At 40.1% G+C, this 24,156-nt stretch overlaps 3 protein-coding genes across 6 annotated transcripts; 2 read left to right on the forward strand and 1 right to left on the reverse strand.

The window, feature by feature from the left end:
• The first annotated feature begins 6,164 nt into the window (after positions 1-6,164).
• Positions 6,165-11,365, forward strand: plp1b (proteolipid protein 1b). 2 transcript variants are annotated; one of them, XM_085174718.1, is made up of 7 exons: positions 6,165-6,300; positions 8,220-8,406; positions 8,516-8,672; positions 8,918-9,095; positions 9,366-9,439; positions 9,638-9,703; positions 10,733-11,365. In XM_085174718.1, exons 1-7 carry the CDS (start codon positions 6,297-6,299, stop codon positions 10,802-10,804), a joined length of 738 nt encoding a protein of 245 aa, XP_085030844.1. In that variant the 5' UTR covers positions 6,165-6,296; the 3' UTR covers positions 10,805-11,365. The 2 variants fall into 2 exon arrangements, with proteins under 2 accessions (XP_085030844.1, XP_085030843.1); XM_085174717.1 differs by lacking the exon at positions 6,165-6,300 and adding an exon at positions 7,716-7,823.
• Positions 8,516-23,821, reverse strand: LOC146509678 (uncharacterized). The gene is given in 10 exon segments (XM_085174713.1): positions 8,516-11,926; positions 12,030-12,132; positions 12,492-12,554; positions 12,670-12,969; positions 12,971-13,489; positions 13,610-13,690; positions 13,832-13,891; positions 22,734-22,808; positions 22,932-23,043; positions 23,124-23,821. Coding segments are annotated over 10 exon segments (1,428 nt in total). The 5' UTR covers positions 23,134-23,821; the 3' UTR covers positions 8,516-11,821.
• Positions 17,188-21,149, forward strand: LOC146509679 (uncharacterized). 3 transcript variants are annotated; one of them, XM_085174715.1, is made up of 3 exons: positions 17,188-17,451; positions 17,867-17,975; positions 18,122-21,149. In XM_085174715.1, the coding sequence occupies exon 3, from the start codon at positions 18,130-18,132 to the stop codon at positions 19,426-19,428; it is 1,299 nt and encodes a 432-aa protein (XP_085030841.1). In that variant the 5' UTR covers positions 17,188-17,451; positions 17,867-17,975; positions 18,122-18,129; the 3' UTR covers positions 19,429-21,149. The 3 variants fall into 3 exon arrangements, with proteins under 3 accessions (XP_085030841.1, XP_085030840.1, XP_085030842.1); XM_085174714.1 differs by lacking the exon at positions 17,867-17,975; XM_085174716.1 differs by lacking the exon at positions 17,867-17,975 and having other exon boundaries at positions 17,188-17,353.
• Positions 23,822-24,156: the final 335 nt, after the last annotated feature.

A 24,156-nucleotide genomic window follows, 5' to 3' on the forward strand; every position in this document is an offset into this window, starting at 1 on the left:
CTATAAAATTGTTTACTGGTAATCTAAATGAGATGGCTATTAAAAGATTTTTGGAACTAAAGATGAGTCTTGTCCGAATCTGGGATTTGAACACAATATATAGGGAAAAAGCAGGTATAATGACAACTTATAAATCGTATATGTCAAGAAAGGTAGTCCTAAGCTGTATAATATCTAGGTCATGGTTAGCCTTAGAGATGCAGTTACAGGGGAACTGTGCTGCATTTACACTGTTACACTGTTCCTGGAGTGTTTTTTAAAACCATGGTAAGCCGCTAAAAAAAATCAGCTAAGATATTTGAAAATCTGGGGATAAAGAAGTGAGATCAACAGACCTCTGTACCTGGCTTCTCTTCTTTGCTTGAGGCTAGCAGCTGGATGATGCATCAGCTGACACTATTTCAGCACACCTAACTCTCCAGCTGAAGTGTTTTCTGATGAGTTGCAAAAAAGTTGTCTCCAGTTCAGTTATAATTTGGATTTTAAAGACCGGTATTGTTAAATAATTTGAATGTGATGATGAATAAGTGGAATCTCGATTATTTCCAGTGAAGTAATTTAAAAGATGTGAGGTTAATTCAGGTTTAGATAAGGCTCGGGGTTAAAATTAGACTATCTATGTTGATTTGTTCTCTCTAAAGCATTACTAGGTCAGTAACTTATGTATGCTATGTTGGTTATCTTTTCCGAGTGTAATAGATAATATAATGGATTGGCCTAGCGTCTGGGTCTGAAAAGTGAAACCACCACAGATATCCCTTAAAACTGCAATCTTTCTAATAGCCAGTGGGGCCAATACTTGTGTCTGTGAAAACACTTCCAGCCCTATAGAGGTCTATGAGAAAACAGCCTTTGGCTTTGACATATGTAATAACTCCTACTGAGTTTTTGGGTTGACTCACTTGTTTTGACTCTAATTGAATAAAACATTATGTCCATTTTGCTCCGTTTTGCATTCCAAGTGTCTGTTCAATTTAATTCCGTTTTATTTATATAGCGCCAAATCACAAAAACTGTTGTCACAATGTGCTTTATATTGTAAAGGTGCTACAATACTAAAGAGAAAATCACAAAAATCAGACAATCCAATTATGAGCAAACACTTAGTGTTAGTGGGAAGGAAAAACTCCCTCTCAACAGGAAGAAATTTCTGGCAGATCCAGCCTCAGGGAGGGGCAGCCATCTGCTGTGAACGGTTGGGGGTGTGAGGCGACAGGACAAGAGAGACACTGTGGAAAAGAGCCACAAATTAATGACTAATTAAAGGAGAAAGGAGAGATTCTTAGAAAGAAGAGGTCCTCTGAAAGAAAAATCTCTCCATGCACCACAGTGGAGACACAAACCAGTCCAACTATGTCCAATCTATGAATCAGAATCAGATTGCCTTTTATTGCCATTGCAATATCTAATACAAGAAATTAAGGTGATATTTCTGCCAACAAAGACATTCACACAAAAAAAAAAAAACGTTTTTACACAGTGAACCAAACCCTTTCAGGAGAAGACAATAAATATTTATGAATATGAATGAGTCCAATTTTTTAAATTGCCTCACAATAGTAATGTTTAATTAGAACAATGTTTACACATGGAGAAAAACTCATGTTGTTTTGATGGACATGTAGGGTCTAAGCAGGTCAAACAGCAAGTGACCTGGTGGAAGGTTTCTTTAGTGATCCTGAAGGCTCTTGAGAGGCATCTCTCTCTTGCAGTCTCTTCCATGGAGGGGAGGATACAGCCAGTGATCTTTTGTACTTTCTTTGGATAGCCTTTTTAATGTCCTGCAGTGTGGGAGGCCTGGTGAGATTGTTGGAAATAAAGGTCCCAAGAAATTTAAAATCATGGACCCCCTCAATAGAGTCTCCACTGATGACCGAGCGAGCCTCTGCTCTTCATGATGACTATGATTTATTTTGTTTTCTTTTGCAAGATTGTTTGCTGAACACCACATGACCAGTTGATGGACCTCAGCCCTGTAGAGAGAGTCATCTACCGCTCATATGAGTCCCACTAGTGTGGTGACATTAGTAAATTTAATAATGGTTTTAATGGGATGGACTGAGGTGCAGTCTTTGGTAGGAGAGGAAAGACTAAACTCAGCCAGCTTCTTGATCAGGCTCTATGGCGTGATGCTGTTAATGTTGAGTTATAGTCAACATAGAGCATCCTCACATTTTTTTGATTCATTTGATGATTCAAGGCGGAGTGGAGGGCTGTCGCAATGGCATCCTCTGTGGATTTGTTCACTTTGTAAGCATAGTGATGTGGATCAAGAGTCAGTGGAAGACAGGCTTTGATGTGATTTGATACCAGCCCTTCAAAGCATTTCAGGATTGTGGATGTTAGGGCAACAGGTCTGCCTGTAGTCAGTGAGGGAGTCAGAAGCTTTCCTTGAGTCTGGATTGATGACAGATGACTTCAAGCAAGGCGGGATAATGATTTGTGCAAGGGTTAAAGATGTAGTAGTGAAGACTGCTGAGGTCTGGACTGGGACCTTGAGCACTTTGTTGGGTACCTTGTCTGAGCTAGAAGCTTTTCTCAGCCTTCCTTGGGTTCACCAATCTAAGCATGAGATTCACATCACACTCCTGTACAGTGATTGGGAGGGTGGTGGTAGTAGGTGTAGATGGAGGGCCCAAACTGGGTCTTTTAACCTCAAAGCCGGCAAAGCAGCTCAGCTCCTCTACCAGTGAAGTGTTCATGTTGTTGAGTTTGAGATTACTGTCCTTGTGATTAGTGATGTGTGTCCTGCCAAGCCTGCCTGAGTTTATTGTCAGTAAAGTGGACTTCAATTTTCCTCTTACAGTCCTGTTTGGCCTGATTGATGCCACTTTTCAATCTTGTCTTCGAACGGACATGACGGCTAGATCATTCAGTCGTCAAGAGAGACTGGACTTCCTTAGTTATCCAGGGTTTCTTGTCAGAAAAACCGCTGATGTGCTTAATAACACAGGTGGAGATGCAGCACAGTTTGTGTATATTTCAAAAATTTCACATTTAGTGTGTGCAAAGCAGTCCTGTAGCTCAGTAATAGAGCCCTCTGGGGAGGTTTTAATGATCATTATGTGTGGCTTTGTTTTTTCCTGGGGGCTGTGTGCTAGGGTAAGGAGTAGTCAAAGATGGTCTGACAGACCCAACTGTGGAAGGGTCACCGTGCTGTATGCATCCCTGATGTTTGAATACACCCATGTGGCTTTGTGTATAGATCCCTGCTTCTGCCTTCCTCTCTTTATGGCAGCTTCATTGCTTGGCAGACTCCAAAACAACCTATGGTGAGCCTGGAGGTCTCGTTATGTCCACTGGGATGTTGTGAACTCACCAGAGGTCCAACATGATAGCCGCAGGACACAGTTTATAAACTCCTGACATCTATATAAGAGCATATCTTTACAGAGCATGAACAGCAATGCCAGAAATAACACAAAAGACACCACACTAGAGAGCCAAGAGCTATTGCACTATTGCACAGAAGTTATCTTGAGTGTAACACATTGTGCACTGTATAAATGATCAGATCTACATCCATCATTTATATACAGATTATGATTGTATCTAGCATTCGCTATCAAACACTATGGCAATACAGCCAGTAGTCATAAGACACTGTACTGATGAATTGGCACTTTTGTCCAGCATGTGGAGCGTTGAGAATACTAAAATTAGCCAGATCTCATCTTTTCATCTTCTTTGCTTGGTACACACCTCTAGAAAAACCACCAACACATTCCTTACAGTCCTCATGTTTCCTTAGGTGTTCCTGCTACTGCTGCTGTTTTAGGCTTCATCTTTTAATCATGTTAAAACACACCGGCTGGTTTCATATCCCAAATACCCAGCTGCAAGAGTCTGAGATCACTAAAGATAATCAAACAAACATGGAGGGAAGCTTAGTCCATCCTCACTTGAGCATCTGGGAAAATAAATAATTTAACCCTCGCCACAGGAGGCCTTTGGCACTGAAGTCACTCCCGACTGAGCCTGACTTGTTTTTCTCCTCCAAGTGCTTGTTTGTTTGTTTGAGAGCTGTTTGTTTGGTTTTTTCATAAGATAACACGACACACATTATGATAACGGTGATAAGAGATTATGTAAATACTTTTACAGGGCACTTCTTCACTCCCTCTGTATAAACATGCATATTACCATGTTCAGTGTGTAAATACTGGCAAGTGTATCTATCCTAGGCAGTCAGTTATAAAAGTGTCAAATCAATTACACTGTCTCATAGGCCTACATTGCATTATTTTAACATACCCTGCAGAGTAGGACCGATAATAATATAGCTACAATTTCCTATGTGATTATGCAAAATAGTCTTTATAACATTTGCATGTTAGTTGAACGCTTGGGCAGTAATATGTTTGTTTAAAATGTCAGTTCATGCATTAACCGGAGGCTGTTACGCAGACTTATTAACTGCTACCGAATAATTTATCATATGATCTATGGTAACATCACCGGCCACCATCTGCATCAGCTTTGTGGAATGCAGTTTATTAATAAAGTCTCTTTTCATGGCACCCAAGACAGCAAGCGTCTAAATCCAGTCCCCCTACCTAATCCCCGTCCTTTGATTGTCAACATTAAGCAAAGCTGACAGCCATTGTACACACTCATATGCAGTACAGAGGTTAATTAATGCTTCTTGTCTGTCTCTCTTTCACATTCTCTCATATGTCTTCTTAGAGACTTCAAAGGCGTCACTTCCCTGCACTTTAAGTGTATCAGAGCCAGTGTCATGAATCCTGTCTAAACAAATCACTTGATCTGTAATTGCTCTGAAAAAGGTTGCAGAATGGAAAGTTAAAACAAACAATTTCAGCATCCAGAAGCCGATTATATTTGAAGGAACTGTCTGAGGAGGAGTGATTTTTTATTTATTTTTTGGGTCGGGAACACAGCAGTCCCTCCAGCTTTTTACAGGATCCGGTGAGTTGGTAAAAATTGCACTGCATCTCTAACAGTCCCAATAACTAATACAACTAGATAACTGTATAGGCAGCACGGTGGCACGGTGGTTAGCACTGTTGCTTCACAGCAAGAAGGTCCTGAGTTCAATTCTACCATCAGCAGGGTCTTTCTGTGTGAGGTTTGCGTGGGTTCTCCCCGGGTACTCCGGCTTCCTCCCACAGTCCAAAGACATGCACTTTGTGGGTATAGGTTAATTGAATTGCCCATAGGTGTGAATGTGAGTGCGAATGGTTGTCTGTCCCTGTGTGTTAGCCTGCGATAGACTGGCGACCTGTCCAGGGTGTACCCCGCCTCTCGCCCTATGACAGCTGGGATAGGCTCCAGCACCCCCTGCGACCCTGAAAAGGATAAGTAGAAGCGAATGGATAACTGTATAATAATATAAACTGCTGTTTCTCCAAAATAATTAAAGCATTCCTTTTTTAATTCCTGGTAATTAAATGTGATACAATAGTGTGATAATTTGTGTCTTTTGATGATGATATTTGATTACGTCTACTTGTGCACTGTGTGCTTTAAATGGCAAATTAAAGGAGGGTGAGGATTTTCACTCTCTCGTAAAAAAAAAAAAAGCATGGTGTTTTCTCCTGCTGCACACTGGCGCCTTTGTAGTGAACCCAGCTTTGACATCAACTGGGTCAAACATGAGGGAGGGAGGGAAGGAGGACAGCAGCTGGACCCAACCATCAATGTCACCCTTGTTACTCAACTTCGTCAATGTCAGTCACTGAGGTTTAGATTTATTTTCCTCTTCTGTCTGTGCGTGCTTCTTATCTTTAAGTGTTCTGCACAAATGGACTTATAAGCCACGAGACCTGTTATCTGTGGTGCTGATGTCTGACATTGGGTGTGTGCAATAAACAGATGAATTATCAGCACAAAAGTGTAAAGAGATAAAAACATGTTGAAAAAAAATGTAATCGTAGAATAGCTGAGTTGTTATTTTACTGAATGCTTAAAAGTGTAACGTGTGCATGTAAAAGCTGGCATGTTTATTAAATTACCCACATATGTTATGATAGAATCAGGGAAAGAAAAGAAATGAAAATGCTGTAAAAGGAAGAAGATGCCAAGATGAAAGTTCGTGTTAGAATATTTGGCCCACTCTCTGTTCCCCGTGGCTCCTTAAATAATGACTGGCAGCTGAAATGGGTCTTTGTGACTTTAAGATGTGACTCGGGGAGATGTGGTCTATCTATTGTTGATGAGACAAAAGCGCGAGTTAGATTCATATAGGGGTGGCGGCGAATAACTTCTCATATCCTCATATCACAGTCACAAAGCCACCCAGCAAAACTTCAATAACCTGACACTTCTTTCCGGACATGGGTGAGTGCACAGAATTTCTAATGGTTCTTATCATTTGTTATTGATGGGATTTATAAAATAAAAAAAAGTCTATTTCAATAACCAGTACTAATGCTGCCTTTGATGTCCTTTGATATCAAGTCTGAGGGAAGAATTGCTGCAAATTAATCTTCTGTTTTAATTCATCAAAAGCATTTCTAGACCCATTTTTTGATTTACCACTAATTCCCTTTTTGCCCCTTGATTCTAACACACGATGCAGGTTAACATATGATGGTGATTTCAAAGGACCAAAAAGAAAAACATGTGCACGCTGCCAGGATTATTTACCTTCTTGTCACCTGCTCTAATCACTTTCAGCAGTAAACTAGAGTGGAATCAGAGTGGCATGACAGAGCTGGGCAGCAACTCTCATCATGCCAAGGCCATGCCAGGTCACTCATGTGAAAGAGGTCAAATACTCCCACATGTGTCGCGGGCATATTTTGTCACATTTCCAAGAGGATTGTGGACGCAAACAACTTCTGCTAAACATGTTCTCACTTGCAAATAGCCTCTGAGTGAAATTCTGCATGTTTGCTTTGGAGATTTCAGTAATTACCTGACATCTGCTGCAAATGCACTGATGCACTTTGCACTGAAATTCAAACTGAGGCTTTTGTGGCATTTATCACTCTATCAATACAACTACTGCTGCAGCCGGGCACAGATTAAGCGTGGGCGTCCGTAGGCGCTATCATTTTTGGGACTAACAGTCTTCCTGCTGTTACTATTTATATTTTAGTAACAGTTTGTTGAACTCACAGTTTCTCTTCCTTCCAACTAAAAACCAAAAGATCTTGCAAAAGATGAATGCAGAAATAGACATGTTTGGGGATGTTTGGGCCTAACTAATTTTGAGTTGGGCTTGCTATTGTTGTTGTTGTGAAGATATTCAAATTGCCCCTCTCCTTCATAATGCTTCCACCCACTCTTTAAACACTTGAACCCGGCCCCCACCGACATTGACACTCGGTGCCATGGTACCAGTCTCAGCCAGCTGTGGAGGGAGGAGGCCCTGGGTAGTGACATTGGCAGTGGTGGAGAGACAGTCCCGGTGACCCCTCCGCCATTACGTTAGTGTTGTATGTGTGTGTATTGTGGCACCATGGTCTTTGTTTGACATCACTGGCCTTTGTTCCTTCCCAATCATGGCAGATACAATGGATATTGTATCTGCTGCCACAAAGAGATGCTCTTTCTTTGGGCCCCCTGAAGCCAGCGTATCACCACCATCCCTTAATCGCCTGGTGACGCCTGTGACCACTGGACAAAGAGGGCTGGACCAGATTTAGTAAGAGCAGAGCTGTGAGGTGTTGGCACAAGCATTTGAGCTTTCACATACTGGATGAAGTCAGCGCTGAGAGGCTTATTTTACAGTAGCAATACCTTGTAGAGAGCTCTGTACAACACTTGTTGGCACTGGAACCTTTCTTGTAGCGGAGTACAGCATCAGAAGCAGCAAATGTTTCCGGTCAGGCAGCCTTGGCTTTGCAAAGCCTTAGGTGCTTTCCTCTATCCCATTTCTGGCAATGCATTTATTAACACTTTGGATGTTTGCTACCTGCTTCAACAGCTCAGCTTGCTCTGGAAGAAGTGCATGAGATTGCTATAAAGTCAGTGTTGGCTGCTTTTGTTTGGACGCTTTATTGGGAGACGCTGCTTGAACTCTTGTTTGTCACTGCTGTCTAATTTATCTTCTTTTTTTTCTTGGTCTTTTTCTGTTGCTTTCTTGCCTGTTGGTGGGGTTTTGGTGTATGCTCATGGATTTTCAGACGAAGCGAGGCCTTTTTCATAGCTCCCCCACTGGGTGAAAGAGTCCCCCACTGTGGCATAGATGTGCTGTGTGGTTATATGTGCGGTGTGTGCCGCCTGTGTGCTGATATATTATGCCCCCTCAGGTTGCTATGATTGCTGTATCCGGTGCATTGGGGCAGTGCCCTACCCATCCCTGGTGGCCACCTTGCTGTGCTATGCTGGCATGGCATTATTTTGTGGCTGCGGGCACGAAGCGCTGACCCAAACCGAAGTCCTCGTTGAGACTTACTTTGCCCGCAACGTTCAGGACTATGTGGTCATGGCCTCTTTGTGAGTGATTTTTCAATAACTTCTCTCAGTTGTGGCTTCTTCTTTTTTTAAGTCTCTGGCATTGCTTTGTTTGAACTGATTGACTGACTTCTCTCTGTGACTGTTCCAGTATCAAATACTTCCAGTACGTGATCTATGGTCTGGCTTCATTTTTCTTCCTCTATGGTATCCTGCTACTGGCTGAGGGCTTCTACACAACAAGTGCTGTCAAACAGACCTTCGGCGAATTCAGGAGTACCCAGTGCGGCCGCTGCCTCAGTCTGACGGTGAGCACATGGGTGGGGGAGGAGGGAGCGAGGAAATGAAGAGGGAGGGGAAATGTGACATTGTTGAGATGCTGAATTCTGGCTTGTTTTGAGTCTAATAAATATGCTCTTTGTTTCTGCAATTTCCACATGAATTATGGTTCATTACAGATTTAATGACACCACATTTATCACGCGGAAAGTATCTATTAGCATCTGTGTTGCGATTCTGTGACCTTGTGTGCTGCACTTTTTTGCTACAACAGTTCATCATAGTGACGTACATCTTGGCCTTCATCTGGCTGGCGGTGTTTGCCTTCAGTGCTATCCCAGTCTTCTTCTTGTTCAATATGGAGCAGACCTGCCACACCGTCAACATCCTGTCTGAAACAACCCCCAGCATTAATCAGCATGGCTGGATCTGCATGGACGCCAGGCAGTATGGTGCGTTGCTCGTGTAACTACTGACCACATGGTCCCCCTGACGGGAATGTTAATGCGCCCTTGAAACCAATTAATCACCGTGTAGTGGCTGCTAGACTGATGGCTATATTAGTCAGGAAATAATGAAGAGAACTACACCTTTATGGTCATTTCTTCACTATAGTTTCCCTGACATGCTTCAGGCAAGCCAGAGCATACACGGATCATCAAATCTCGTCATAATTCAGCCATAGTATGAGGTATCTCACTTATGTTATGTCTTCATTTAAGGTCTGCTTCCTTGGAATGCAATGCCAGGCAAGTCTTGTGGGACAACCTTAGCAGCAATCTGCAAAACTAGTGAAGTGAGTAGAGTCTTTATACAGTTCGATATAGCATTTTGGCACCATCACATTAAAATTGCTGATCAAAATCAACATAAAATCTGTTTTGAATTATTAGCAGGACAACGTGCATATGAGAGAGCTCTCAGTAACACACAAGAGTTTGATTAAACGCCCTGCATGTGTCTCAAGCTAACCTTTTTTTATTATGTCTTCCAGTTCTATGTCACATATGACTTGTACATAGCTGCATTTGCCGGTGCTGGGATCACTCTGTTAGCACTGGTGAGCTAATTTTTGCATTATTTCTAGGACATTTAAGCTAACTCCATTTAAACAGCTGAATCAAATTTACATTTTAAAATGAAACCACTATGCGGTGTTGGTGTTTTTCCTACGTCATCATAATAATGCTTGTCAAGGATTAATATTGCCAGTGACCAACAATATTTTCTGAGAGTTCAGTTAGCACAGGTCAAGAAGTTAGCTACGTTAGCTTTAAAAACCAATGCAAGTAACCTAAATCTGGCTGGCAGCAAGCTTATCTTGATAATATATATATTTTATTGCATTAATTAATAAAGAAAACCCTTGAAATGCTTACAATTTATTCCACAAGAGGGTCATATTTGAACAAGGGCATCTTTTTCTTATTTTTCCCCCTAAATTGCAATGCTGTGACATCACAACAGCATGACTGGCCAGTTTTAGTGTTCATCCTGGACATACATTAATATGATATATATGTTTTATCATATTATTTATCATATTATATAATGTTATGATGAAGCAGGAAAAACACCATCACTGGTACATCCGATAAACGTTTTTTCTCAATCTAGGCACTCGAAAATGAGTTTCCAGAAACAGTGCTCCTTTTACTGTTTAAAGTATCATTTATTTATCAAGTATCACCTATGTGTTGTGAGTGGAACTGCTTCTGATTAACATTGTACACAGCAAAGTATGTGAATTATTTGGAGGAACAGCGACACATTGTCAATGTCAGTTTTCAATGCTATGATCTTCACACAAAACAATTCCAGTCACCTTGTTTGTATTGAGCAGAAATAAATGAATTTTCAACGTGTGGATTTCTCTAAACCAAAACTCTGTTCGTGACCACACACAGTCAGAGATGACTATTAAAGTTTGCTTTCTATCTTGGATGATTAAAGCATTATACTGATCACTTCTCCTCTTGGATACAAATGAATATTCATTGTCTGCTTGCAAAAAAACTGCTTACAGTACTTGTATATGTGTAGAAGCTGATTATTTTTTTCATTTCATTAATTCTTCTACTCCCTCTAGTTCCTGTATCTGGTTGCCACCACCTACAACTACGCAGTTCTGCGGTTCCTGGGCAGAAAAGGCATTCGCTAAGTGCAGCGCCTCAGTTTTCTCTGTTAACCCCATTGTCCCACTACGAGATGGACAGTCAGCCTACATTCATCCTCTGGGAAATGGCAACCTCCAAACCTGGATTGCCTGCTATTCTTTAAACCTTTCCAATAACAGAAATAGTTTCTCATCACTATTATGTATGAACAACACACAGAGAGATGAAGATAATTTACCTCCAGCAATGAGCTCTGGCCTGTGCATCAGATCCTCCTTTCAAGATGATTCTCTTAGCTTTGTTGTTCATTTTCCCATTGCTGGTTGTATCTCTCACTTTATCCTTTGTGTGAGGCTTTGTTGGTGCTCATTGTGATTTATGATGTTTCATGAATAATTAAGAGCAATGACAGCTTGCCTCGCAAGTCATAACTGCATGCACAGTATTCAGTGGTTACTGACACCCAAATTGGCTCTCAGTATGATTTTGCGGCTTCTCTATTATCAGCCTTCAAAACTGCATGAACTAAAACGAGTGAGGCTGAACGAACCAAATTTTCCCGTTGAGCTTTCACTTACAATAAACGTGCATTTTAGTCATACTTATACAGTCTCTTTTTTTCTCTTTCGTTTAAATGCTACCATGGTAGGTGGGATAAAAAGGTGTTCAGCCCAATATAAGCTGTTTTAGGTTGCAGAGGGGTTGATGCTTCTGTAACTTGTCTCCAGGTGTTTAGCGTGTAGCCCTGCTACTTAGACTTGTGTGTGCTTATTTGAAATTAAGGCTCATTAAAACATTTAAATCTGATGCGTGGAATTTTATTCTAGCCATATAGAGTTGCATTGCTGGTATTTTTTTTTTTTTTTTTGCTATATTTTTAATTTATCCTTTTCATTGCAGAATCATTAATCGTAACAATATACTGCCCTTTTACTGGATACAGTTACAAAAAAAGAAAGAAAAGAAGAAGTTGATAGGGAAGTTATGGGAAATAATGGACAGCACATTCATCAAGGTATGCTTGGACTATTTTCTGGAAACATATTTGTCTCAAATAGGCATCATTTCTTAACCCCTTCTGAAAAACACACTCCACACTGGATCACTTGGTCCTTCAAGAACATGGGGGTCAGCATATCTCCAAGGGCCCTAGCACAAACCCCGCACTGCAAAAGCATACTCAGTGTTAATTTCATGTACGAGAGATAGTGAAAGGATATCATAAAAGCACAGATATACAGCATTTTTACAAAAGAAGACATAACAAACCTTTAAACAGTCTGGGTGGCAGTTCATCGAAGGCTCACTGAACATGATCTTGACATTTCCATTAATGATTTGGTTGCAGAAGTAACAAGGAGATTTGCCATGACTGAAGCAGGTGGTTAAAAAACAAAGCAAAGGTTATGAACCTTATTAATTTTTACACTTATGTACACTCAAAAAAACATTCTTGGCTCTCATAAACACAAAGCAATAATTTTGAATAAATGTAACTGAAATATATGAAATCAAAAGTGAATTTATTCAAATACGTCATCAATTAAGGAAGATATGCTGAATGTATAACAATCATGACCAGAGTCCATTAAATTACCGTTTTACATTTAATGTATGTAACTAAACCACTTGGAAAATTTACATGTAATCAAATTACTTAATGTCAACATTTTAGGGATAGATATTTTTTGAGTGTTGTATAACTATGTATAGTAAGAGTGAGAAACTTACCTGGGCTTATTCAGAGTTTTTGTTGAGTTTACATCCTCTGCAGGCTTTTGAGACACATCAGAACTACAAAAACAGTCACAAACAATGAGAATGATTTTAGTGCTCAAATAAAAATATGCGAACAACACTGAATACTCTACTGTTCCTTTATTTTTTTTTTTTAAATAAAAACACTCACATATGGCTATCATCACACTTTTGGTTTGGTTTGAAGTCCTCAGAGTGGGTTTGTCTTGGATCTTCCACAGGTTTAGGAACAGCTTGAGCCTTGGCCGTCTCCACATCTAAAGCATCAGTCAGTCTAATAGCTGCGTGCTCTGTGTTATCCAAAACACCTTCTGCATCTGAAGCCGCTACTTGGTCAAGGGCATCTTCAATGTTCAACTCTTTGTCACAGTCTGCTGCTGTCTTAGGTGTTGGATCAAAACTTTGTTCAACAACAGTGCCTTCATCTTCGCACTCAACCGCCTCTTCAGTTCGGCTCAGAGGGTGGTGCAGACGCGACTTTAAACTCCACACCCTTGGCAGTGTCAGCATCGGATTGACTAGATGGTGGAGGCAGAGTGTCGGTGACCGATATGGTGCTGTTTTGTAGAGCAGTTTCTTCTTCTGGTGTTGCATCACTTACAGCGAGTGTTTCCACAGCACCTTGGAGAGAAGCTTCTTTTTCCGATGTTGCCAAAGCAGGTGGTCCATACATGTTTACTCCTGCGTGCTCTAAATTAGTTGTATTCGGCGGATCTCTTTTGATTACAGATTCTCCGGAGACTCCAGCGGTGCTTTTACTCTCGCTACTCTCTCTCACTGTGCCTTCCGCAGCAGAGATTTCTGCAGGGGGATTTTTCACATCAGCATCTGCGGAGGCCTTATCCTCATTGTGACAGGTGTCAGCTGGTGCATCAGCATGTTGTTCCGTGTTTTCTGCAGTTGCTTCAGTAAATGTCTTTTCTGGCTGTGCATTAATATTTTGAATAGGTGCTTTTGTGGGGGGTTGAGGCCTGTAAAAGAGAGTGTTACTTCTTCCCCACTTTACAACAAAAAATTAGATTTATAAGCCAAATAACAAACACTCAGCATCTTTAAATTTAACACTTCCAGTTACAGTTTTGTATACTAACTTTATCTTCACTGTTGAGCCTTCAGGCCGAGTGTCTTTCGGAGCTGAAATATTTTCAGCACTTGCCTGATTAGCTGAATTCCTAAAACAGACAAACAAAGAGTATTTGGTTTAAATGTTCAGATTTAACTGAGATTAAGCTTTAAATATGCAGATTTGCAGAGAAGCAATAAATATTTGCTCAGGTTTTGCACAGTTTAATTTACATTCAGCACCAACATACCCTTCAGATGAAATGACCTTTGCCTTTTGAAGAGGAGAACTTGGTGGAGGATCTATTGCTCTACAAGGTACAAATAAGAAGAGAAAACCCCTTTATAGCCTTATATTTTCTTAATTGCTTCTTCAGAACCAATAAGAGATTTCATCACCTTCTAACTGTGTTGGCTCAGAAATAAAGTCTAAGCCAAATGCTCCACATTAGAGTAGTGACTGATGTCTCTAGTGAGCAATAATATAAATGTACATCATTAGCTATCACATATAGTGCTTGCTTAATGAATACAGCGTCAGCAGTATTCTGGGAGTTTCAGAATCTCTTATATAAACAACGTTCATCCATAACTTACATTAAAAAAAATTTGTATGAAGAGTGCAACCTGCATTGAAGGATGAGCATCCTGAGCATGTGAAGTCAGTGATTGATGAAACAAAGCTAACAAATAAGGCCTTAAATGTCAACACAATGTTTATTAATGGTGTAAATATCACCAGACACGTTGCAGTGAAGTGGTGGCTGAAGCTGGTAATAAATGAGAGACACACAAACTAAAATCTAACTTTTCCCGCAGGAGCAAAGCCTCTTGATACAGAAGAATATGCTGTATACACAACAAACTGTGAGGTAATGGTCCCTTTGCAGCTTAACAAGTGACAGCAAAACATGTGGTGTTTGTCATTCATGGGTGTGTGAACTGAACTATTACAGTTTTTCTCCATTGGTTTGGCTCATTTCTTTAAACAGAAATTACATTCTCAAAACTTTAAGATCATTTGGCAAAACACTCTTACAGTTTAGCACAACACTATAGCTCACCTGCAAAAGCTCATATCTCTTCCAAAACTGTTCACTCAGGCTTCAATCTAAATCCCTTTCTCATTTAAACAGTCAGTGTCTCCAAAATAGCAAAGATCCTTCTCAATAGCTTTGGCTCATTTCTCGACACAGATCGGACATTCTCATCATTCTTGGTGCTTTTGTCAAAATAAACCTGGATGGTTGATCACAACAACATGGTCCACCTGCAAAAGCTCATATCTCCCCTAAAACAGTTCACTCATGTGTCAAAACTACATTTCTTTCTAATCTGAATAGTCAGTGCCCCCAAAATGCATCGTCCCTTTGGCATTGTGTGAGTACTGCCATACAAAATGTTTAGATGTTTTGTCACTATGGCAGAGGACCAACAATATACAACAGAAAAGAGTAGCCTCCAAGGTTTGACATCACAGACTGCACTCACACTACCAAGGAAATGATAACCATTTTTTATTCACATGCAAAAGAAAGTTTCATACATATGTAAAAAGAAAATGTACATTACAGTAGTAAATTGTATGAACACAAAATCAAAAAACAAGGACTTATTCAGTGGTCGCTGTACTCATTCTCCCGCTGCACAGTGACTGGAATACTACTCTAAACTGTATGAATTAGGTAATTCCATAGTTTACAGTAATTTGTACAATATATTTCTTGTCATATTTAGTATCAAAACATTCCACTAGTCCTCTCCACCTGCTAGTATAGACCTACCACTGTAGGCAGATGCACACAAAATCTCTACAGTAAGTTATACATTTTTTGCCTCACGCACAGTGCCCTGTCCTATACAACATATAATTCCATTATAGATTACATAGAGTACATACCTGTTTTCCCTGCGAAAGGTTTGGATGATGGAGGAGACTGTAGAGCGAGACACATTAGGCTGAACTCGACGACCTGCCTCTGCCATTGTGGGGCCATGGTTTATGACATGGTCTATAATTGTGGCCCGAATTTCATTCGGGACAGCACAGTGTCTTCGCGCTCCTCTTCCCCCTATTCCTCCACCACGCATTCTCAGTCCTCCTCTTCTTCTTCTTCTTCTTCTTCTTCTTCTTCTTCCTTGAGGAAGAACTTCCCCTTGTCCGTTTGCTTGGCCTTGTCTATCCATGTTCAGAGATCGGACTGGCTCTGGTCAAGCTCTATACATCTGTGTTTGGCAGCACACAATCATGGAACACACCTGCGTGTGACACCTAGTTTCACCTGACTGTCAATGACTGTCATCAATTTATCAAATATTCAAAGAAATTCATATTTGGTATTCATGGTATTATGTTCTTGACCAATTTTGACAATTGAACAGACAGTTGTGCATGCGAGTACTTATACAATGAAATCATGCTGACATGTTTTGGAGAGAATGATCATTAGACTGAGAATCAACTAATCAGTTTAGATCTACAAGATCTATTCATTTGGAAAATGTGCTAAATGTGGGCTAACTGTGTAACTGTAGGCTACTTGTACTTAATCATTTGCAAAGATGCACTGAGACAATTGAGACATGTACTAAAGCATTTGCCATTTGATAAAATGAATGAGAAATGCCATTCTGTTGTGAACATTTGCCAAGAGGTTTGGAGGTTTGTCCATGTTATTTTGAGAATGTAATTTCTGTTTCAAGAAATGAGCCAAACCAATGGAGAAAAACTGTAATTCAGAAGGTTTATGACTTGTGTCAATTGCTGTCATCTAAAACAGCAAATATACACACATTTGTCTAGTGCATTTCTATTATTGTCAATTGTGTATAGATAGATAGATAGATAGATAGATAGATAGATAGATAGATAGATAGATAGATAGATAGATAGATAGATAGATAGATAGATAGATAGATAGATAGATAGATAGATAGATAGATAGATACGTGAATATATTCTAATATATTCATAAAAAGAACACCAAATCATCAAGACATCAACAGTGGTGGTGGTGTGATAAATTAATGGAACAATGATGTAAGCATTATGCTTTATGTAGCAGCATGAATATACAAGGTACGGATAAGAAGTGAAATACACCAGCAAGCCCTTTTGGAAAGGTTTTAAAGAGGCCTAGACAAAGTGGGACTTACATCCAATTGAGATATCTTGGCATGTTCTCTGTTCAGCCCTTCGGTGTGGCTAAATTAAAAGAACTCCAGTATCACAAACGCTTCAGTTCCTGCTGCCAGGGGTGGCACAACGAGAGGGCAATTACTTTTCACATAAGACCAGGTAGTGTTGGACATTTTTTTCCCCTTAACAGAGGAAAGGATAATTTAAAAACTGTTTTTGTATTTACTCAGGTTATCCTTGTCTAATATTAAAATGTGTTTGTTGTTCTGAAACATGTAAATGTGACAAATATGTACAAAAAATAAAATAAATAAATCAGGAAGGGAGGAAAATACTTTTTTTCACAACAATGCTGGCTAGCTGATTATCATTACATGGGCACTGTAGTGCAGTTTATTGATTTGGTCAGTGGTCAGCGTCTCCTTAGGCTTGGGCTCTTATTTTCTTGATACCTCTATTTTGAAAGCGTCGTGGAAATACTTCCGGTCTTGTTCCGCTTTTCCCCGGCTTCGTAAAGTAGTAGCATATTGCTAAGCGGAGAAGTTAACGGCGATAGTCAAATGTAGCAGCATTATTTTAATTCTCTGTAACTAGCAGACATATCAGTGGCCACTGTGGAATCAACACTACCCAGGTGGGCTGTTTTCAAGTATAGTATCGTCTCAAAATAGCACCACAGTCCTTACGGCTGCTGTTTTACATCAAAAATAATACCAGCACGGTCCGAGACGAGTAAGTCGCTTCGTATTTTACGACTTTTACTTTTAATAAAATACATAATAGTAGTTAATAGAAAAATCATGTGGCCTGCTGTATCATTTTTAGAGCTAAATGAGGTGCCTCCAAAAATGTTACTTCCCGATGCTTTCCACCAGGTTTTGAAAGAAACTTGACATAAGTCTATCAGGTTACTTAACACTGATACAGTGTTTTTCAAAACAAAATATAGCATAAATATTATTTTTGGCCCGGTTAAAAAATTAATTTAAATGGCATTCTGTTCCTTGTTATTTCAATATATTAGTGCAGGCTCTAAACATCGCTTTGAGTCCCTTTTAAGCAGAAAAACAACAAAAATAGCAAGATCTTTTATTCTTATTGAAGTGAGCTTAGAGATCTAAAAATGCATTTTACCTGTTTAATATAGTCAGATTTATAGGTGACTAGGAAACTCGAGCCTTTTATATCTGGTTGTCATGAGCGCTGAAGGACTGCAATAAACTCCAACTACACAAAGTACAAAGCAATTATTTCTGGTAAAGTATGTGTATGTATTTAATTAGTAAGCTTATACCAATGTCAATGTGATTTGTGATTCTTTTTGGTGCTTAGCCAGGCCACTTTGTGGCTGTCGGATTTTTACTTGTATGGTTCATCTCAGTATTTTCTTGTGTTGCCTTAGGGGGGAAAATGCCATCAAGAAATCACCTTGACAAAATTGGGAGGAAGAAAAAGAAGAGGTGGACAGAGGACGCCATGGAGCGTGCACTGATAGAGGTCAAGTCAGGCAGGTGCACAGTGAGACAAGCCGCCAAGGAGTTTGGAGTCCCTAAATCTTCACTGGGGGACAGAGTCAGTGGACGGGTGACCCCTGGGAGCCGTAGCGGCCCAGCTCAGCTTATAACATCTGCTGATGAGGAGTTGTTGGTCGAGTTCTCCTTATACATGTCCAGGCATGGATTCCCACTTACAAAGCAGCAGCTGGTGTCCTTCGCATCGTCAATTTATAAGCGGCAACACCGGAGGGTGGCATTTTCCAAACTGGGCCAGACATGGTGGCTCAATTTTAGAAAAAGACAAGAGAAAAACATTACTATTCAGCCAGCAGACAATGTTGTCCGTGGGAGGACTGTGTCAGTGAGAAAGGAAGCAGTAGATCAGTTTTTTCACCTCCTGAGGACTGTTGTAGATACTCATGAGCTCAGAGAGAAGCCTCACCAAATTTTCAACTGCAATGACACAGACTTTCAGCTGAGTAGGAAGAGGGTGACTCTCCCTAAATCTGTCGGTCTAGGCTACAAGCCAGCGTCAGGCTCCAGGGACCATGTTTCCGTCCTGGCTTGCTTTAATGCGGTTGGAGAGGACATCCCCCCATTTATAATCTACTCAAAGGCCTATCCAGGGGGAGTATGCTACAAGACACAAGGACCACCAAATGCCCTATATGGGTGGTCAGACTCGGGATGTATCAATTCAGACCTCTTTAAGAAATGGTTCCTCAAACATTTTCTCGTGCACGCACCAAAGGAGCGTCCACTGCTGCTGATTTTCGATGGCCACAAGTCACCCGTGAACCTGGAGGTGGTGGAAACAGCTCGTAAGGAAGATGTCATTCTTCTGTGCCTCCCACCTCATTGCTCCCACATCCTCCAGCCCCTCAATGACGGTCTCTTTGTGGTCCTCAAGCAGCACTTTGCTTCATTCCTAGGCGACGGCTACACTACTGACACCCACTTTGCAGTTAGCAAAAAGGAGTTCTCAGGGGTTTTCAAAGGAACATATCAGGTAGCAAAGGAGGAGGAAGGTGCGAGAATTGTGAAGGAAGGCTTTAGGAAATCTGGGATCTACCCACTGCACCCCTTCACCATCTGTGACAGACACATGATATCAGCCCACCACACTGGCCAGATAGCTGCACCCTCCTTGTCAACACCAGTGCCGGGAGTGCACACTGTAGGAGACCTCACAGATGCTGGGCCGTCTTCCTAATTCATCGCTATGAAAATGAAAGTGTGATTGACTGCATAATTGAGCAAAGCAGAAATGAGCACAGGCTCGTTCTGTCTTTCAAAATACTGAATTAATTACAGTCCTGTTTTTAATATAGTGAACCACTTCCTGCTGCCTCCCTGCAGAGAGCCCTGTTTGAGGAAGGCTTGCATTGTTATTAATTACTACTCAACAATGAGCTCAGATTTAGTTATCGGGTAATAATGTTTGAATGCTGCACAACTGTGGTTTTCAATGGGTTGGGAGTCCCAAGGTGAACATGATTTTCAAAAGGATAATAAAAGAAAAATAGAGGAAATATTTCTGCTTAACAAAAATCTGTAATTTCTCTTCATAAATGCCTCCATCTTCTTGTGAATTATTGGATGGCAAGCCATTTAAATTAAGTGACCCATAAAAGAAAAACACTTGCAAAGCACTCACAAGTTGCTTCAGCCTAGGGGATTGTGAGCAAAAGGACATTTGTAGATAGTCAGTGCAATCTTTTTTTTGGTATTGCTGGCCAGTCAGCTAGCGAAGCTAACCATCATTGGTAAGGTGCATGATTTCAGTTTAGTGGTCTCTGACAGTAAGTGAGGGAGGGGAGGTTGTAAGGTGTGAGTTGCCCGAGCAGTTCTGCACAGATATAACACCGGTGCTTCACTCTGTCATTTGTTTTATGTATGTAAGTAATGTGACAAATTCACTCGATTATCTCAAACACACTGGAACGGATAAAAGACTGGATTTAAAGCTTGGGCACATTTTCATATGTTATCTTGTTGTAGACGTCTGATAACTACACTTTATGCTGTGCAATAATTCTCTGAAGCACAATCAAGCCTCTTAACTACCAGACTGATTTTGAGTGGAAGTTGGAACCATTTATTGAAGGATGTGTCATCAACAGATGATGCAGCTGTAGAATATGATACACCTACTGCTGTTGTCATGGTTTTCTTTGGAGGTCAAAGAAAATATGTCCATTTTTGGTTCCATCTAAAAACTGTTGTTGTCTTTTTTTCCCTAAATAGTTTAAAATTGTACATGTGACTCTATTGTTCCTTTGCTTACATCTACTGGCCTCTTTGTTAGGTATGCCTGTTTAGCTTCTCATTAATGCATATATCGAGTCAGCCAATCACATGGCAGCACTGTGCTATCATGTTAATGTAGATCAGAATCTCAGGAAGGTTTCCAGCATGTTGTTGAATCTATGGTATGAATAATTAAGGCAGTTCTGGAGGAAAAGGGGTCCAACCCAGTACAAGCAAGGTGTACATAATAAAGTGGCCTGTGAACGTAAGTATCCTGAATAATTGTGAACACAGAAACTGATATAAAAGTAAACCCAAGACCTTTTTGAATAATTTGCTTCTTTCTGTTCACCTGGAAGAATGAACCCTACGTGATCTCAGGGGGAAAAGTCAGACATCTAGAATAAAGATATTTTTAAATATGTTTGAAGCAAAAATTTGTCCATAACCTTAATAATTTACAAAACTTTGCTATAGCCGTGACTGAGTGTGTGTGTGTGTGTGTTATGTACATGTTCAGGCTGAGTGATGTAATGTCAGTGCAATTGATACATTTGCCGACAATAGTCAGGCAGCTAAGGCTGACGTATCCTTTATTTAGTAGAAATATTGTGCAACCAAGCAGAAGAACATCTTTCTGTTCTATTACCTGTATAAAAAAACTCTGTATATGACTATAATTATTGGATGCCTATATCAAAATCATAATTTTAATGCACAGGGGTATTAATATTAACATTAACCATTTTTTTTAACAAAGCTGGTAAAACATTTGTCAAATACCATATAATTAACAATCTCATATGTTAAGGTGTTCCCTAGAAAGCTTTTGCTACAGTATTCAAAGAAAAAATATGCATGTGTGTCCTACAGGGAAGCACCCAGTAAGATTAACGTTTGATCAACCAGCTTAAGTGTAGGTCACACTGCAGTGTACTTTAGAGCTTTATGGATGCGGTACAGATGCCCTGGGCTAAGTTAATGTTTTTGTACTGTATGTTAATATCACAGATGGTGATTTGTGCCTGAAGCCTGGAATATTTTTAGTTATGATTCAATGACACAGCACAGTCGAAGGACAATTTGAGTTTAACTTGCAGAACTGCCACCACACTGTGTGGTGCCATACACATGGGTCTAATTTAAGTTTTACATTATTTTTCTTTAAAAAAAAAAAAAAAAGATTTACAGTCATGGTAAAAATGTGTGGCCTCTGTCAGTTCTGAGGTTTACATGTGAGGGCATATTGAAACTAAATCATGCTCTTAAAGTTTCTGAAATACAACCTCAGATGAACAACAATGCGTGACGTATTACACGGTTTTAAAAAACAAACTAAGCCAAAATGCAGAAGGAGTGTGTGAAAAGAACAACCAGTGACTGAGTAGCTGGTAGAACCACCTTTAGCAACAAAAACTTGAATAGCTTCCTATATGACTTTATCAGTCTGCCACATCATTGCGGAGGAATTTTGGTCCACTTTTCTTTAACGTGTTGCTTCTTTTCTTTTTCAGCCATTCTGTTATAGAGTTGCTGATGTGATTGGGTTCATTGTCCCGTTGAAAGAACCAGTTTTGGACAAGCTGTAGCTGTCAGACAGATGCCCTCACATTTGACTCTAGAATACTTTGGTATACAGAAGAGTTCATCATGGTCAAGTTAGTGATATCAAGGTGCCCACTTCTTGTGGCTGCAAAACCAGCCCAAATCATCACCCATCCACCACCATTAGAGTTGCTATAAAATTTTTGTGCATTTTTTGTTGTTGTTTGTTTGTTTTGGGGGGGGGGGGGGGTTACCAAACATGAAACTACACACTATGGTCAGACATCTCCACTTTGGTTGTTCAGTCTTTTCCTGGTTGCACTGTCACGAATTTTAACATTTTGCATGCTAACTGAGGCCTATAGACTGTGATTTGATTTCTCTAAGCACCTTAGGGCGAATTTGGTGGTAAGGCTGTACTTAGTTCTTCACACACTACTTCTGCATTTTTACTTTTTTGTCTTTAAAAAAAAAAACAACATATTGTAATATGTGAAGTTTTAAAGTTCATCTAAAGTTATATTTACCAAGCCATGGTAAGGACTAGACTATTATTTTTCTTATGTGCGGATGCTTGAAACCTTAGAAATGAAAGGTTTTTTTTGTTTGTTTGTTTGTTTGTTTTACCATTTCTGTGGATTTGTCAGTTAAATCCGGTGTGCGTGAGCAACGTTTACATTCAAAAGTGTTTTTTCTTTTTTAAAATAATTTTGCAGCACTCACTCAAATCTCCTGGCTGCCAACCGGACTTGTGAACTCCTAGCTGGAATAGGTTTAGTTTCCACATCTGTGTTCGTTCTGCAACACAGAAGAGGTTGCTGTGACACTGAGACAGGACAGCTTCAATTACCCCTTTCAATAAAAAAAAAACAACATTTTAAAACTCAATTTTTGAAGTTGCATCTTAATCACTGTGAGTACCCCGCTGTGTCTTGTTCTTTCTTGGCATCATTTGATCTTTGGATCCAGCTGCCGTCCTTTTTTAATGTAGACCGCACCCTGATGTTTTGAAGCACCTGGCTTCTGTTAATATCTACAACACACACACTTTTATCAGTACTGCATACCAAGAAATATTTTTTTCTTCCATGTTTAATCTTATCAAATACTCACCTTTTGACATGCTGCTGATGTTTTCTCAGATGTTCAACCTGAGGAAATATTTGATGAAAAACTTTCTGTACGTTTTATCTGTCATACTCTACACTCATTCCCAACTCACCCCCTTTTGCAACCTGTAAAGCTGTATTCCTATACACAAAAAACTCATCCACCATGATAAAGTGATATTGAAGCATTTACTCTTTGTTATTAACACATGTGGACAGTTATTATCTGAATAAAATCATTTGAGCATACCAGAAGACATTCCACAATAAAAGTTGTGCAAAAATCGAATCTGCTTGTAAACACTATTAACAAATGTCCCTCGTGCTCTCCCCTCTCCCCAGTCTCTCTGCATCTTGTCATATTGCGCATCTGTTCTGTATTCTCTTCAAGCGCCTGTTAACATTTTGACCTGTGCTTAGTGCTTTAATCTCTTGTGATGAATCTTTCTGGAGATGTGCCAGCCCCAATTAAGCAGGTCAAATTCATTATTCATAGAAAAGGAAAGCAATTCAGATTTGGTAATGAGGCCTTCCTCACACAGGCCACGAACAGGGGTGTTAAGTCTATTTTTGTGCCGTATTGTGTTCTCACCTGTTTGTGTCAGAGCAAATCAGTGCCGGTCCTCCTCCGGGTCTCTGTGACACGCAAATAAGATGGCAGAAATACCTTCACCAGAGCCCCCACCCCCTACAGTTTCAGATCCCGCCCCCCTCCCCTGTTAGTTTTGAAGTGCCGCACCTGGATGATGCTACACAGGCTCATTGAGCAAGCGGATAGGCTGGGTGATAAGAGGGGCAGCACTGTTTTGTGGTTTCGATTTTTCTGAGTGTGAGAAGTCACATTCCAGAGATGTTTTCTAGTGAGATTTTCAGTCTTTGCTAAGAAGCATATTAAAAATAGGCTTTTATAACCTGCCTGACAGCTTAAAGGTATTTAAATGAACCCTGCAGGTTAGTGCTTGATGCTGTTTTCTTTCCTACTAATGGCTATAGCAGGGGATTAAACTGAACTCAATTCTGCTCAATATTAATGTAAT

Source organism: Neolamprologus multifasciatus, chromosome 10 (assembly GCF_963576455.1).
Source record: "Neolamprologus multifasciatus chromosome 10, fNeoMul1.2, whole genome shotgun sequence".
Lineage (NCBI taxonomy): Eukaryota > Metazoa > Chordata > Actinopteri > Cichliformes > Cichlidae > Neolamprologus > Neolamprologus multifasciatus.

Bases quoted from the DNA above. Each gene is read 5' to 3' on its own strand.
- LOC146509679 (XM_085174715.1), top strand. From the start codon at position 18,130: ATGCCATCAAGAAATCACCTTGACAAAATTGGGAGGAAGAAAAAGAAG.
- plp1b (XM_085174717.1), top strand. From the start codon at position 7,784: ATGTTTCCGGTCAGGCAGCCTTGGCTTTGCAAAGCCTTAG. The intron at 9,096-9,365 runs GTGCGTTGCTCG...TCTTCATTTAAG, and splicing joins CATGGACGCCAGGCAGTATG to GTCTGCTTCCTTGGAATGCA. The intron at 9,440-9,637 runs GTGAGTAGAGTC...TATGTCTTCCAG, and splicing joins CAATCTGCAAAACTAGTGAA to TTCTATGTCACATATGACTT.